Here is a 14,762-nt window from a genome sequence, read left to right as displayed (position 1 = left end):
ACTAAAACCTTCAAGTTTTCTGTCCCTAACCTGCAGAAATGAGGGCAGTGCGAATCCAAGCAAGTAGAGCTTATTCTAAAACTGACTTTTCAGCCTCCTCTCACCATCCGTGTATCATCCAGGCTGTAGAAAAGTGTGAGGAGAGAGGCAATATCCATTGCAAAACTGAGATCTGGTGAAAGGAAAGTTGCTTCTTTGAACTGAGATAAATCCCAGAATGAGGCATCCTCCTGAAACTGAGAAGTCAGCTGTTTAAGAATATCAGTGTTGTATGAGGGTTTTGGATGAAATGGGAGAGATTTTGATACACCACTTTGTTTCTTTAGAAATCACTTTCCCAAAGGTTTATCTAAAAGTGTATTTACTGCAATTCCAATAAAACTGTGTTTTGCATGTTCTCAGGAGGTGCAATATTGGGCCTTGGTTTGGGTCAGTAGAGAGGCAGCAAGTGCAGTGAGGGCTGAGGGAGGAGCAGTAGGTATGGACAGATGGGTAAAGTCAGGGAAAAGTGTCCTAATAGCTGGTTGCTGAGTCTTATCACAAGGAAGATGTCTCTGAAGCAGAGGAGCCCGTGGGGATGCAGGAGAGGAGAAAACAGCCTGCACTTGCCAAGGCACAGCTCGCTCCATGGGGAGGACAAAAAGGAAACTTCTTTCAATGTGTTTCTTTTTCCCTTTCCCAGGCTACAAATTCCCACACGAACGAGGTGGTGGCGGTCAAGAAGATGTCCTACGGCGGAAAGCGAACAAATGAGGTAAAGAGGAATAAAGAGAATTCCGAATGCAGAAGCTGTTGTAACCATCATGTAAATCTGAACACTGAAATTAGCTGCGTATTTCATGTGACCAAGGCAGGACAGCATTTTAATGTGGGAGTGTTGCTCTCTTCTATGGAAGGCATGGGGGGAAAATGAGTTGATGCAGATTTTGACAAATAGTTCTGTTTAAGGCAGGGAATGGGAATTCAGGATGCTGCCATGGTGGTTTATGCAGTAATAATTTCATTACTGAGTGCATTAAGAGCTGCTGGAACCATAACCACAACTCTCCAGCTGAAATGTTCAGCTGACTTGAAATGCTTTTTGAGATCTATGATCTAAAATTGCATAGACCTTGTATTCAGAGTATCAGGCTCACTTCAGCTGTTGCTTGTTAGATACTCCCCTTGTTTTTGTGTTGTGGTGCTTTGGACCTGGATTGCCCCTGTTCAGTCAGACTGTGTGGACATGCAGTGGAGAATGTGTTTAAGAGCAAACAGGGATGTTTAAATTCATTTTTCCTTGCTTACCTCTTGCTCTCCCACATATGCTGAGGTCTTCTGACTGTCAGTGGCTTTGTGCTGTGCTATAGAAGGAAGAGAATAGAGGGAGTGGAAGAGTACCATAGGGATCCAGACAACTGATGTACACTTGTGCTTTTGCAGCTCTGACTCTTACCATCTCCACATTGTCAAGTAGTTTTATGGCTGCTTTTCCAACTGTACTACAGTGTGTTGTGTATGAGTGTGTAGGGGGTTAAGCAGAGAATGTATTTATATCTCTCTGCCTTTCTGTTTTACTAGAAATGGCAGGATATCATCAAAGAAGTCAAGTTTCTACAACAGCTGAAGCACCCCAACACCATAGAGTATAAGGGCTGTTACCTGAAGGAGCATACAGCATGGGTGAGTGATGTGCCATTTGGAGGCCTTCATGAGCAGGAAATGCACAGAACAGCAGTCAGATATTCAGCACACAGTGTTTTTTGCATGCAGCAATAGTCATCCCATGCTGCCTGTAGTCCCTTTCATCTGAAGAATCTTCTAGGGAATTTAAAGGGAGTAGATATTTAGGATATGGGAATAAATCCTGGCTTCTCTGAGGCAGGCCTCTGTGTGCCTGCAGATGAAAGAAGTATTATGTGAAGCAGTATCTCACCACAAACTTGTCAGTGCCTAAACCTTTACAAGAATGTCTTTACAAGGTGGAATGTTTGGAGCATTTTATTTTGTTCATCACTTGTTGCATTTCTTGCAACTTCAGGTTTGATTTGCTGCTTCTGTTTGGCAGCCACTCAGGTAGGAACTCCTTGGGGGGCAGTGTCTACCCTGTTGTTTAAAAGCATGCTTTTTCTTGCAGCTGGTTATGGAGTACTGTTTAGGATCAGCTTCTGATTTGCTAGAGGGTAAGTTTTATATAGTCTTTCATTTTCTGTTTGCTGGTGCCCCTTCTGAGTATAGTGGGAGGCTGTTTTCTCACAGACTGGTATTGTACAGATGGTAGAGGCAGTCTGTCTGCACTACTCCATTCTGCTGCTAGAATGCTTGTGTTTGTGATACTGAGGGTAAGCTGAGACTTTCTCAGGAGGCCAGTGCTACGTATAGTTGGCATGCACATCTATGTGTTGTAAAATGAAGGTGTGAATGTATATAGCTGTGTTCCTGTAATCTATGCCTTCGAGATGACTGCACCAGACTGCCTGTTTTCTGAATATCCATAACAAAAACCTGCAGAGATCACTTTTGTCCTTGCCTTGCAGTTTGGAGGAATAATTACAGGTGGGGTTATGAAACAAGAGACTGATAAAACTTCAAAACTAGAACAGCACCTGCAGAGGAACAGGGAATCTAAGCCAAATTGTGCAAAAACTAGTCCTCTTTGTGAGCCATATCTTTTGTATCAAAGATGTGGTCAGACAAATGCATGTGCTGGTCATATTTAAGCATATATAGATGCTTTGGGGCATCTCTTTTATAGCTGATATTCCTCATTTTTCTGGTTTTTTGGCTACTGGGGGAAAGCCAGCAGGAAGTTTTCCTTTCTAAGCATCAAATGAGCATTTCAGATACATTGGCAAGCTGCACTTAGCCATACCTCCTGGTATTAACAGTTGGCCCTAGCAGGAATGTGAAGAAAACCTTGGTTTCCTATGATGTGAAATACACAGGCTGTGATAGACTTGAACTAATGGTCATCAGGAAACTAGTCTGGTGATGATGCTCGCCTCCTGGCTGCAAACTTGGCAGGGTTTCTTCTCTTTAAAAGCACTTTCTCAATGAAAGATCACTCCTACTTATGGCTTTTCTTAATCTCTTTCCCCCTAGTTCACAAGAAACCACTTCAGGAAGTGGAGATTGCTGCCATCACCCATGGTGCCTTGCAGGGGCTGGCCTACCTGCACTCTCATTGCAAGATCCATAGGTGAGCCTAGAGCTTGGTGCTGCTCCGTGTCCTTCCATCTTCCCCTGTCTGGAGTCTGCAGATTGCTCTGCTGTGTTTAAGCAACTTTGGTAAAGGTTATTCTATCTAAAGTTTCTCTAACAGACAAGTCAGTCCTCCTAATGCTAGGGTAGATGTGCAGCTAAAAGCTGTTGTTAAGGAGTGTGGCTATGCTTGTTTCAGTAACTCCATGTGGCTATATCTTGTGCTGAATTCTCTTCCATGTTAGCAGTTTTCCCCTGCAGACCCTAGGAACAAAGAATACACCTGAATCACAGCAGCAAACACTGACAGCAAAGTATCCCCCTTAATTTGCCAAATAGAGGGAAGTGGTCTGGTCTGGTCTGGTCTTAAAGCTGGACATGGTGAGAAGCTTTACATGGGAGTAAGTAAGATTTGATGCTTTTAGAAATCAGTCAATGAAAGCATAAGGAGTAAAACCACCATGGGAGAAATTGGAGCACACAGGTAGAAGATTCATCTAGGAGGCTGCTCTTGGAGGCAGGTCCCTGATTTGTCCTTCATAATGGGGTGTTTCTGAGGAGTTTGGCTGTATTTTGGTTTTCGACTGCTATGTCAGTAATGTGGTACCTTGTCATTTTATGGGGTTTGTTAGCTTGTCTTTTATTTGTTTGGGTTTTTGTCTAATTTGGGGTGTATTGGTACATCAGGGCCTTGTGAAATGCCTGAGAACCAGGTTAGTGTGATGAGCAGGGAGTCATCAGAAGGAGGCAACTTGAGACTGATTCATGGGGCTAAAGGCCCCTATAGGCAAGCTTGAGACAGAGAAGTGGTATATCTGAGGTGAGGGATTTTGAGAGACCCAAATTGTTTGTCCTTTGTTAGAATAACTATTTGGGGCATATCTATACATGGTTGGGAAATCGTTTTTAAGTGAAACACTAACTGAAACACAAATGACAATTTATAATATTAAAATAAGATGATTTTTGAGCAGCCCTTTGCAATGTATGCTCTTATTTGAGCATGAAAGTACCTGTTCTGAAATATTTTACATGCTTTCAGAGTACATTGAGTTATTTATAGGAAATTACTCCCTGTATGGACACTGAGAATTGTTTTTTCTCAATCCTCATTAGGACTTTCTAACATGTGTTGGAAATGCAGCTGTTTCACGTCCTGAATGTTAGCTGTTCTGGATGAACTGTTCAGTAGCAGCCTTACTGCATACTGGAAGCAGAGCTGGCTCTTTCCCTTTCAAACTGGAACAAGTTACTTCACTATTGCTGCTTGCAGTGTAAGGACACTCACTGCTAGAAGCACCATGAACATCTTTGCTATCTAGCAACTTTCCTTTCAAGGGGTTTCCTGCCTTTTAACTTGTGAAATGGGATGGCAAGCCATGTCTTTTAGGAAAAGAGGACCATTGAGAGATAGCTGGTTTCCTGGTGGAAGTTATGCCTTAAAAAGGAGAGGTGAGAGAGCCCTTTTCTAACTTCCTAGTTTGCTCAGCGCTGACGGGTGCAGCTACAGGGACAAGGTCCAGCAGCACTAAGAAAAGTAAAGTTGAATGAGAAGGGCTCAAAGCTGGCGGCTGGGACAGCTTTGGTCTCCCTGCCCCACAGCAAGGAAGGCGAACCGAGGACCTGGGATGGAGGGACACCTTGTGGAGATGCACGACAGAGCAAGGCTCTGAGCTCTGCGCTCAGCTCTAACGTCACGCTGTGGGATGGCAAAGGATGAGGTTATGTTATGTTTCATTGCAGGCACAAGACAAAGCAAAGTTAACAAGTATGTTTGCTGATAACTAATGTGGCTGCCGAGTCCTCTGTAGATTGCTGTACAGTGGAGATGATAGCAAAGGGGATGCCTGTGCTCTCTCTTCTGTACTTTTGAGGTGTTCATTCTTGCATATACAAGACACCTTTAGCTCTTGTCCTCCAGCAGAAGTGACAGATGCATGGACCCAAACCATGAAGACATGTCAGGATGTATTTGAGTAGCAATAATTCTGTAATGCTAGTTTTGAATGGGAATAGGGGCCTGGAGGTTCTTAGGCTGGCTGTGCTGCTGCAGTACTGTGAGTACATGTCTGTCTCTGTGGCTCTCTTTGTCCCACCTTTTCCTATCCTGTGTGCTGCCCTTTGGAGACAAAGGCACCTCACCAAGGTTTGTGTTGTGTTAAAGTGTCTTTCAGCTCAGCTGTTCTTTCAGTCTACAGTGATACCCAGTTTGTGTTTGAGGCACAGATCATCCTGCTTCAGGAGTTGTCCGATAATCCAGCATGGGCTCTTCTTCTGCAGCACATAGACAGCGTTGGTTGCCTCCCCATTTATCCAGTTAGCTCACTTTGCATTTGGCAATGCACAGTAACTTGTTTGTGGTCTTGAGGTCTGCTACTACTGATAAGTGCCTTTGGTGTTTAAGGACTTAAGTTGAATACCATATTCATAAGGCTGCATGGAGACCTCATAGCAGCCTTCCAGTATCTGAAGGGGGCCTGTACAGATGCTGGTGAGGTACTCTTCATTAGGGACTGCAGTGACAGGACAAGGGGTAACAGGTTAAAACTGAAATAGGGTAGGTTTAGATTGGATATAAGGAAGAAATTCTTTACTGTTAAGGTGGTGAGGCACTGGAATGGGTCGCCCAGGGAAGCTGTGAATGCTCCATCCCTGGCAGTGTTCAAGGCCAGGTTGGATGAAGCCTTGGATTCCATGGTTTAGCGTGAGGTGTCCCTGCCCATGGCAGGGGGGATGGAACTGGATGATCTTAAGGTCCTTTCCAACCCTCACTATTCTATGATTCATACCAGAAATGAAATTTATCTTCATACCAGATAAGAGAAGCTGATTTTTTTTTCTTGATGTATTTTTTTTATATAAAAATCCATTGTATTTTTGGAAGAGATGGCAAAGAGACATTCCTGACTGTAAGGTGTATACAGCCTGGCTCACAGGAATCCCTTACATGTGTTCCATTTATGCTGAGGGTCTGCTTTTGCACAAGCCAATATCTTTCCCTGTGTAAAGACATCTGTGGTGTACCTCATGGGCAGTTGTCCCCTTGGTATTGAAGTGCTGTATCAGTATTATAAGGAGCTTTCACTGTCCTGTGATTTTCAGCTGGCAGTGTGTAGGTAACTTGAAGTCCTTAAAGCAATCATTTCTCTGTGTCGGATGTTTTGGATGTAACTGACAAGTTTGTCCCAGGCTTTGAACAGGGTCATTGCCAAGTGCCTTGGAAGTGATGAGTTAACAGTTCTCAGCATTCCATGGGCAGCTGATCTGGAATTATCTCACTCACTGCTGGAACTGACAAACTTCTGGTGCAGAACGTGTTGTGCCTTTTGTATTTCAGTAGTGTCGTTCCTGTTAATCTCTGAAAAATGGGAATTGCCTGAGAGCTCTAGGAATGCTCGTGCATCTTTTGTAAGATGAAAACAATGTCTGGTGCTTGTTGTTTAAGGGTGTCGCAGCTGGGGATTAGGATACAGCTCTCCTGGATCTCAGGTTGAAGTCTCAACCTTGCAACCATGGTTCATCTCTTCCTTCTGCCCTTCTTGGGTACAGCCAGGCTTCCATTCCCCTGACCCCATGTATCTGATATCTCTAGTTTTCTGTAATATTAGACTTCTGAGTGTTCTCAGGATTGAGAAGAAGTCAGTGGGCTTCTCTGGGATTGAAAATCTTTGACTATTACTCTACTGTAACCAGAATTAGACTTTCCTCTTTTTTTTTTCTTTTAAAGGGATATTAAAGCTGGAAATATTCTTCTAACAGAACCAGGTCAAGTGAAACTAGCTGATTTTGGGTCTGCATCTATAGTCTCCCCTGCCAATTCTTTTGTGGGAACGCCTTACTGGTGAGTCAAGCCTTCAGTACTTCACTCCTTTACAGGACTGCTCTCCCATTTCCAGCCTTTCCCAACCTGAAAATCATGTCTGGCATCAAAACTTTATTAACCAAGGACGTTTCTTAAAATCCCTGGGTCCAGCTCTTCAGGAAGCGTGTTCTTCCTCAGGGCTCGTGAGTAGAGGCTGTGCAGCACTTTGAAATGGCACCAGTTATTGTTCTGAATGGTGTGATGCCATTGGCTTAAAAATTACTAACATGTACCATAGGTAATGGAGCTATGACACAGAGAAAGGGAATCCTGTTAATCTGGCATACTGGATCTACTTAGAGTCATAGAATCAGCTGGGTTGGGAAAGACCTTTACGATCCAGTCCAACCATTTCCCCAGCACTGCCAAGGGCACCACTAACCCATGGCACTGAGGCCTCATCTCCATGGTGTGTGCCCTTGGCAGCCTGTTCCAATGCCTGAGCACCCTTTGGAGAAGGAATTGTTCCTCAGCTCCAGTCTAAACCTCCCCTGTGCAGTTTGAGGCCGTTTCCTGTTGTCCTATTCCTTATTCCTTGGGAGAAGGGACTGACCCCACCTCACTACAACCTCCTGTCAGGTAGCTGCAGAGAGCAATAATACTTAAATTCTGTTTGGAAGAAACTTGCTCCAGGGTCACTGCAGTTGCTTGGCATTCCTCACGTAGTGGACCAGCATAGCTTTATGCTCCATTTATTTTGTGGCAGATGCCCTGGGCACTGATGGGAGGTCACCAATGGCCCGAGCTCTGAACAAGCCCATTTGGCAGGAAGCCTCCTTCATCGTTGAAGAGTTAAAGTGAAGAGGCTGTATTTTTGCAGCTTGGGCCTCCTGCTTCTTCCTCCCTTCCTCTCCTCCCCATCCCGTTATCCTGGACCACTTTATTTCCCCACTGTTCCAGGTTTCCCTGTTCCTTTCATAGCTACACTCACAGGCTGCATATATCTGCTGGAGAAGTCTCTTGGTGTGCCAATGGAAAACCCACCATCTCTGGTGAGAGTACATGTGATGCCTTTAGGACTCTCCCTGCCCTTGCTGTCTGCCTGCAGGTACAATGCCTTTGAAATTGGCCTGGGTCTCCCATGTGCCAGCATGTGCTAACCCCAAGATGGTCAGGCTGGCCTCTTACTTTTTTTTCTTAAACTGCCTCTTGAAAGATATGTTAGTGCAGGCAAGCCTTGTTCCATTTCATCATGGCTTTACTGAGCTCTCTCCTGGCCCTTTAAGTTCTGCTGAAGATGATGAAACCATCTCATTCGAAGTTATGTGCTGGGACTCACAGTTTGTACCCCCTAACCCCCATGTTTTGCTCTGTGCTTGGTAGGATGGCACCAGAGGTGATCCTTGCGATGGATGAGGGACAGTATGATGGGAAGGTGGACGTCTGGTCTCTTGGGATCACATGTATTGAGTTAGGTGAGTAAATACTTGGCAAAGTTAATACTTGGATAATTCCCTGTCTGCAGTATTGATTATGAATCCTGAAAAAAAACTGAAGATTCTTATTCCTCATAAGTTTGTTTTGGTTTTTCTTCAGAAAGCCTGACTTGGGAAGCACTGACAGTTGAGTTAAATCTTTTACTCACTGGCAAATCATGAGCAAGCCACTGCTGCTGTGCTTTAATGTTATCTGGTGTGCTTAGTTACTCCCAGAATAACTAGAGGATTCTAGTCTTGTATGAGAGGAAGCTGTATGAGGTCTGTATTTTCCAAGCTGGATTTGGAGCAGGGTGTTCGAGCTGTTGTGTCAAGGGCACTGGTGTCCTAAGACTTGTGTGCCACAAGTGCCTTACATTGATTTTTCAATTCCTTTTACTTCCCCACTCTCTGAAATCAGAAATCTTCCATCTCAGCTGAAAGTTTGTGGCATGAATCAAGGTAAACAGGTTCTTTACATGAGAAGAAAAGCAGTGCAAAGAGCAGGTGATAGACATCCACACAACCTGAAACAGATGCAGATGTGAACAGCAGGTATAGAGAGCACATGTGTGCATTTTCAGTTTGACTATTGACATTGCATGTGCTGAACAGATTATATTCAGAAATAGGTTTGATATGGATTATACTTACCTTAACAGCAGTACATCAAGAACTTAACACCAAAAATGTTATTTATAAAGGTTTAAGCAGAAGAAATACATATAACAGAGGGGAACATACAGAATGTTGACTCCAATATGGAGATGGTAACAGTGCAGATGAGTAGTAACTTCCAGTGTTGTTTTATGTGCCAGCGCTAGTGCCTTGCTGACACAATCTGTATTTTGATCTAAAGAATACCAAAATCAGAAATTTTAAACCTCTGTTCTTCCACATGATGTTTATTTTTGTGTGAGTGTGGAGTTCAGGTGTGTTACAGCCTCTCAAAGAGTAAATCACAGTAATAGAACAGATATTACACTACCCTATGTAGGCACTGAGTCTTGATAGCAGAAGTTCAATGGCTCCTTTCCATCAAGAGCCTCAAAGCCATTTTACATAGTTGAGGGGTTTCCTTTTTAATATTACCCTTTTGAGAAGTATTAAACTGCTTCTTTTGAAAGAACTTTAAACTTTGCCTTTGCATGAGTCCAAATCTGAATATGGGGTCAGGTAGCAGTGGGAGGAAATCTCTTACTGAGCATCACTTGGCTTTCTTTCAATGCTCATGTCTTAATTTCTTGTGTAGCCAAAAGTAGTGTTTAAAGAAAAGAAAATGTGGTGGTTTGCATGCATGCTGCAGGTCAAGGCCAAGTGATTGCTCTGGCCTGACATGACCTTAGAAGTCCCGGCATCGTTGGCTGATGGGCATGACTGACCTCAGGTGGGGAAAACCAACCTTTCTCCATTTCTATGTGAGCTCTGCTGCCCTCCTGCAAGGTCAAGGGCTGGTAGGGACATGGAAGGACTAGGAAGAAGTTAGTTAGGGGGAGTGGATGACACATCTGGCAAACTGCCCTACATGCAGCTGACTGCCAATGCCAAATGAGACAGGCAGCCACTCTTACCCCTTAATTCAGATGCTACAGCAGCACACCAGCGATCCAGAGGGATGAATACGTACATCTTCTAGCCCTGATGTGCTGGGTGTCTAAGCTCTGTTCTAGTCAGCTTCTGCTGAATTTACCACAGCAGCTCAGGTGTGAAATGTTGCAGTTAAGGTAAAATTTACTGGAAACTTTTCCTTACAATTTGCATCCTGTTCTCTTTGGATTTCATCATCCCCTCTTCAAGTGAATAGCAGCTTTCCTGGAGTGGTTGTCCTAGTCTAACCTAGAGTATTAAAATAATTAGCTTAAATGTGATGACAACAGTAATGAGCTACTCATTGATTTAGCAGTGATACCCTGCTCATACTTCCATATCTTTCTCCTTTTCTTTCCAGACTGCCTTATCACACCTTTCTCTTCTCTTTCTAGCTGAAAGGAAGCCTCCACTTTTCAACATGAATGCAATGAGTGCCTTATATCATATAGCCCAGAACGATTCCCCTACGTTACAGTCAAATGAATGGTAAGAGAGCTATTACCAGATATTCTTTGTTTTATTTCCCTGAAAAAGCTCTGTGACACTCTGCATGATTAAAGTCTGACAAGAAAAGTGTTTGTTGCAGGGTAGTGATTTGACTGCGTTCTCAGAAATGCTCCTGTGTAGGCAGGTTCAATTTTGACCTTCTGTCACTTTGGCTATGCTACAATCTAAATGTGTGGAGGTGTTAATTATGGGGCTGTAGATGCTGTAGGAATTACAATCTTCTTGGATGCATTAAACTAGCTGTAGCTCAGCATCAGCAAAGTTCCCAGCTGCACAAGATCCCTGACAGAATTGTTAGCATTGTAGCACAGCTGAAATGTGGAGAGAAGGGAAGAGGGATGCAGATTATAGAGGTAATTAGATTTCTTTCTTTTTTTCCAGTGAGTGACTTCAAAAGTCATCAGAGCTCTGTGGCCAGTAAATGCTCCCCATGCTACAGGCTTGGTCCAGAATGGTACAAGAATGCTTTGTTATTGTGTGGGAGCCAAGGGGTTCCCCGATTCCTGTTCTCTGTGCCCAAGAGGGAATGTAACTATGGAGTGATGCTTGGCAGAGTCTGCACGTGGCTTGAAGCAATAGCTCCTGACGAGGTGTGGAGGTCCCCCATGTACACTGCTAGGCAGTGAAGCAGCATAATTATTTCATTGCTAATCATTTTCTCAAACCCACTCTGCTTCAGTTTCCTTATTTCATCATCTCTGTTTTTGTCCATTCTTCAAGAGTCAAACAACTCAGTTTCACATCAGCACCCATGTTCTGTGCAGAATTTGCCATGCAGAGTAGAGGCAACTTGTGAATACAGTGTGAGAATCATACTCCTGATTGCAGGCAGTTTGGTTAGAGTCACCTGTTTGCTCTCTGTGGCTTTGAGAACACAGGGAATAAGTAAGGTGCCTCTTATGCTCCTTCAGAGTTCAGTGGCACCTAGGTCATCAGTTTCCTTTCTAGTTGGGATACTGCCTCATATAGGATTTAAAGTCATTGTTAAAGTAGGCATTGTAGCAAGGTGCTGTAGTGAGTGGGGGTTACAAGCAGTGGGAAGCTTCTAGAGAACAGAGTGCCAAGGTAACAATAGTGTTTCTGGAGTTACCAACAGCTTCAGTCCCATCTATTTTTAAGTAGTCAAAGTCAAATTGAAACCAGTGACTGGTACACACAGTTCCTGCTTGGTTTTCAGTTTGTGGCTGGGGATACCTGGGCATCCATGGTTGTTTCAACAGTCTTTAACCAGTGAGAGAACTGACGGCATCGACTTACTCGGAGTTTAGAGAAGTCCAGTCGATTTCTCTGCCCTAGAACTAAAGGACAAACCAGCCCAGGTTTTTCTTTTGCTTTGCCCTGATAAGTTTGTGTCTGTTCCAGCTCCTGAGCTGCTCTTTTGTCTAGAACTTTTGTTTCCTTTATTTTTTTTGTTTCTTTTTGATTTACAGGTCAGACTCCTTTAGGGGATTTGTTGATTACTGCTTACAGAAAATACCTCAGGAAAGGCCATCCTCCACAGATCTCTTACGGGTAACTTTTCATGTCTTTTCCAGAGAGTTGGAAAACAACCCTGTTTGTCTGCCGAAAGAGTTGTACAGATGGGGAACAAATACTTAACCCCTTCCAAAAGAAATATTGTTTGCTTTGCTTTCAGTTGAATCAAGAGAGTTTTGGGGTCCTTCTAAAGTGTGTTTTGGGCTGAAGTAACTTTGTTTCCTGACTCTGCCTGTTAGGGCAATCACAGTTGTCTTTATAATGTGATGCTTGAGTGAAACTACTGGGAAGAGTAGAGGTAGGTTATGTGGTAGAACAGAGACACTCTGAGTGAGGAGTTACTCAGGGTACTAGCCCAACACACTGCTCCTGTTACACCCCACAGATCTGCAGAGCTGATACCTGTGTTAGAGAGCTTGGGATACTGGTGTGAGTAACAGGAAGTTTTAGCTGAAGGAAGGACCTGTCAGCATGAGGGGACAGAAGGATTTAATCTTGATTCTTATTTTTTAATGTGTTTTCTTCTAAGACAATCCCGTACATACTTCACCTGGAAGTCTTACCAAGGACAAGCAGGTCCAGACCTGCGTTAGTTCAGTCTGTCCTGCAGAAGTGAATTCCAACCAATGGTTTTCTGTGAAGGCAGGATTGAGGAGTGTGTTTCCTTCTGCTTTGATGAAGGAGGTTTGACCAGCCTCTCTGCTACACTGACCTGTCAGTAGGATGCCCTGAGTTGTGACTGTGCTGCGCTCTGTGGTCTCTGAATAAGGGATGAAACTGCAGGTGTCCCCATTTGCAGGGCAGAGAGAGTGAGGAAACTAACTTGGTGCAGCCTGTGTGAAAGCCAAAAGCCTTTTGGAGCAGTTACACACTTCTGTGTACAGTAATGTAGCTATGAACTTGCTAATGCTCCTTTCTATTTATTCTTTAACCCTGCTTACCATCTCCAGTAAGGAAGAATGTTACTTTTCTCTTGTGTAACAGGCAATGCTTGCTACCAAGCTTATATGTAATTAAGCATTATTATAATTACATTATATATGTAATGTACTACAAGCTTTCTGTGTGGAAGTGATAGAAAACCTAAAAAGTCCTTATAATTGCTACTTCTAACCAGGCTTCACAAGATGCCTGGGCAATAGCAGCTCTTCTGCAGAGCTAGTAGTACTTGGAGCACAGTGTTCCACATGAGCAGAGGATTGAGCTCTTAATAAGGATTTACAGATAGTGGCCGATTATTTAAAGGGATGTGGGTATTAGAGATGGGAAGAGACTGGATGAGTGAAGTTTATCTCCTGGCAATTCAGGATTGTACTGTGTGGGGTGCTCTGAACTGCCCTGTCCTGTCTTTTGGGGGACTTTTTATAGGGTTCTCTTTTGACAGACACAGGTGATGTTCAGGAAGGTTGTCTTGGCCCTTTTCTCTAGTAATGCTGATGTGAGCATGATGAATTTGTTATTCATACCTTTTGAGTATGTGTCTTTCAGTGATTCTCAGTTCAGCCTTTGGTTGTAAATCATTCATTTGGGCCTTTCTGATGCACTTTTTGGTTTAGTGGGGGGATTTGTCCATAGTTCCTCTGGCTACATGGGTGCTTCTGGCACTACTACGCAGCTAGTGAGCTGGGACAGGCTGGCTCTGCTCTGTGGTGTTACAGGAGGAGGTTCAGATGCTGTGTTCTTTTGATTGCTGTTTGGTGCCCAAGCCCTGACTGATTTATTGGTTAGTGCCAGCTGTAGATCCCTCCTCATATTAATAGTTAGCAAACATACTCTGTATGCCAGGCATCCCACTCTTTAAGCTTCTTTCTAGTCATGTAGCATTGTATTTCTGTGTTTCTGGTCTCCATTTTCCAATGATTTTTTTTGTCCTAGATGCATTTTGAGCAATCCCTCTTGATTCATTAACATCCTGTAACATGCTTGCTTCTGTTCTCTCTTCACATATCATATTTATCTGTTCAAAGTAGAACTAACAGTTTAGGTCTAGGTTAACATCTTCCCCTGATCAAACCACCATAACCAGAAGTTGTTTATATCCCATTAATAATTTATATCCCATATAATAATTTATACTGGACCAAATCAATTAAAATTTGGTTTGACAGTAACTGTGGGTTTGGAAAGTGCCTTGTACAGGCTCATGGTAGCCAAGAGCATGTAGGAGGGGACCTGTGCTGGGACTGCCAGAGCTTTGTCAGTGGATCATGAACAAGTTCCAGTTGAAGTTTACCTGAGAATCAGAGAATCATAGAATGGTTTGGGTTGGAAAGGACCGTAAGATCATCCACTTGCAACCCCCTGCCATGAAGCATAGGAACTGCTTATAACTCCAAGCGTTTTGTGTTTGGGAAATTGAGGAGCTGCCTTCCATGAGAAGGTGAGGATGGGTGAAATCCCATCCAGCCCCTTTTCCATCAGGCTTTAAGTATTTCCTTTCTTTAAAATGGATGAGTGGCCCTGCTGTTCCTCTGCTTGCTGCATGGCATGCTGCTGTTCCACACCAGCTAAACAGGAATCAGAGCTGCCTTAAACATCCGAGCAGAGGAATTGCTGCTTCCATCGGGCGTTTCGCTTCATTTCCGCAGTAGGTTAGATTGCTGCTCGGTGTCTACCTGGCAGCCTTTTCATGCTGATTTCTGTTCTAAGGCTACCATTCCGCCTTTGTTTTATGGCTTCTCTTGTTGCTCTTTCAGCTCAGTAAAATGCATTTTCATGGATGTTTCTGAGGC

The 14,762-nt window shown here is 43.6% G+C and overlaps 1 protein-coding gene across 2 annotated transcripts in view; it reads left to right on the top strand.

Moving 5' to 3' along the window:
- Positions 1-14,762, top strand: part of TAOK3 (TAO kinase 3) — an 87,168-nt gene that overhangs the window by 42,974 nt on the left and 29,432 nt on the right. For both annotated transcript variants that reach the window (XM_031047843.2, XM_031047842.2), the window contains exons 4-11: positions 683-754; positions 1,561-1,662; positions 2,117-2,162; positions 3,082-3,178; positions 6,908-7,021; positions 8,366-8,457; positions 10,440-10,533; positions 11,985-12,066. In XM_031047843.2, coding sequence (XP_030903703.2) covers positions 683-754; positions 1,561-1,662; positions 2,117-2,162; positions 3,082-3,178; positions 6,908-7,021; positions 8,366-8,457; positions 10,440-10,533; positions 11,985-12,066 — 699 coding nt within the window. The remainder of the gene's footprint in view (positions 1-682; positions 755-1,560; positions 1,663-2,116; positions 2,163-3,081; positions 3,179-6,907; positions 7,022-8,365; positions 8,458-10,439; positions 10,534-11,984; positions 12,067-14,762) is intronic.

Source organism: Melopsittacus undulatus, chromosome 12 (assembly GCF_012275295.1).
Source record: "Melopsittacus undulatus isolate bMelUnd1 chromosome 12, bMelUnd1.mat.Z, whole genome shotgun sequence".
NCBI lineage: Eukaryota > Metazoa > Chordata > Aves > Psittaciformes > Psittaculidae > Melopsittacus > Melopsittacus undulatus.
This window is presented reverse-complemented; position numbering and strand designations above follow the sequence as displayed.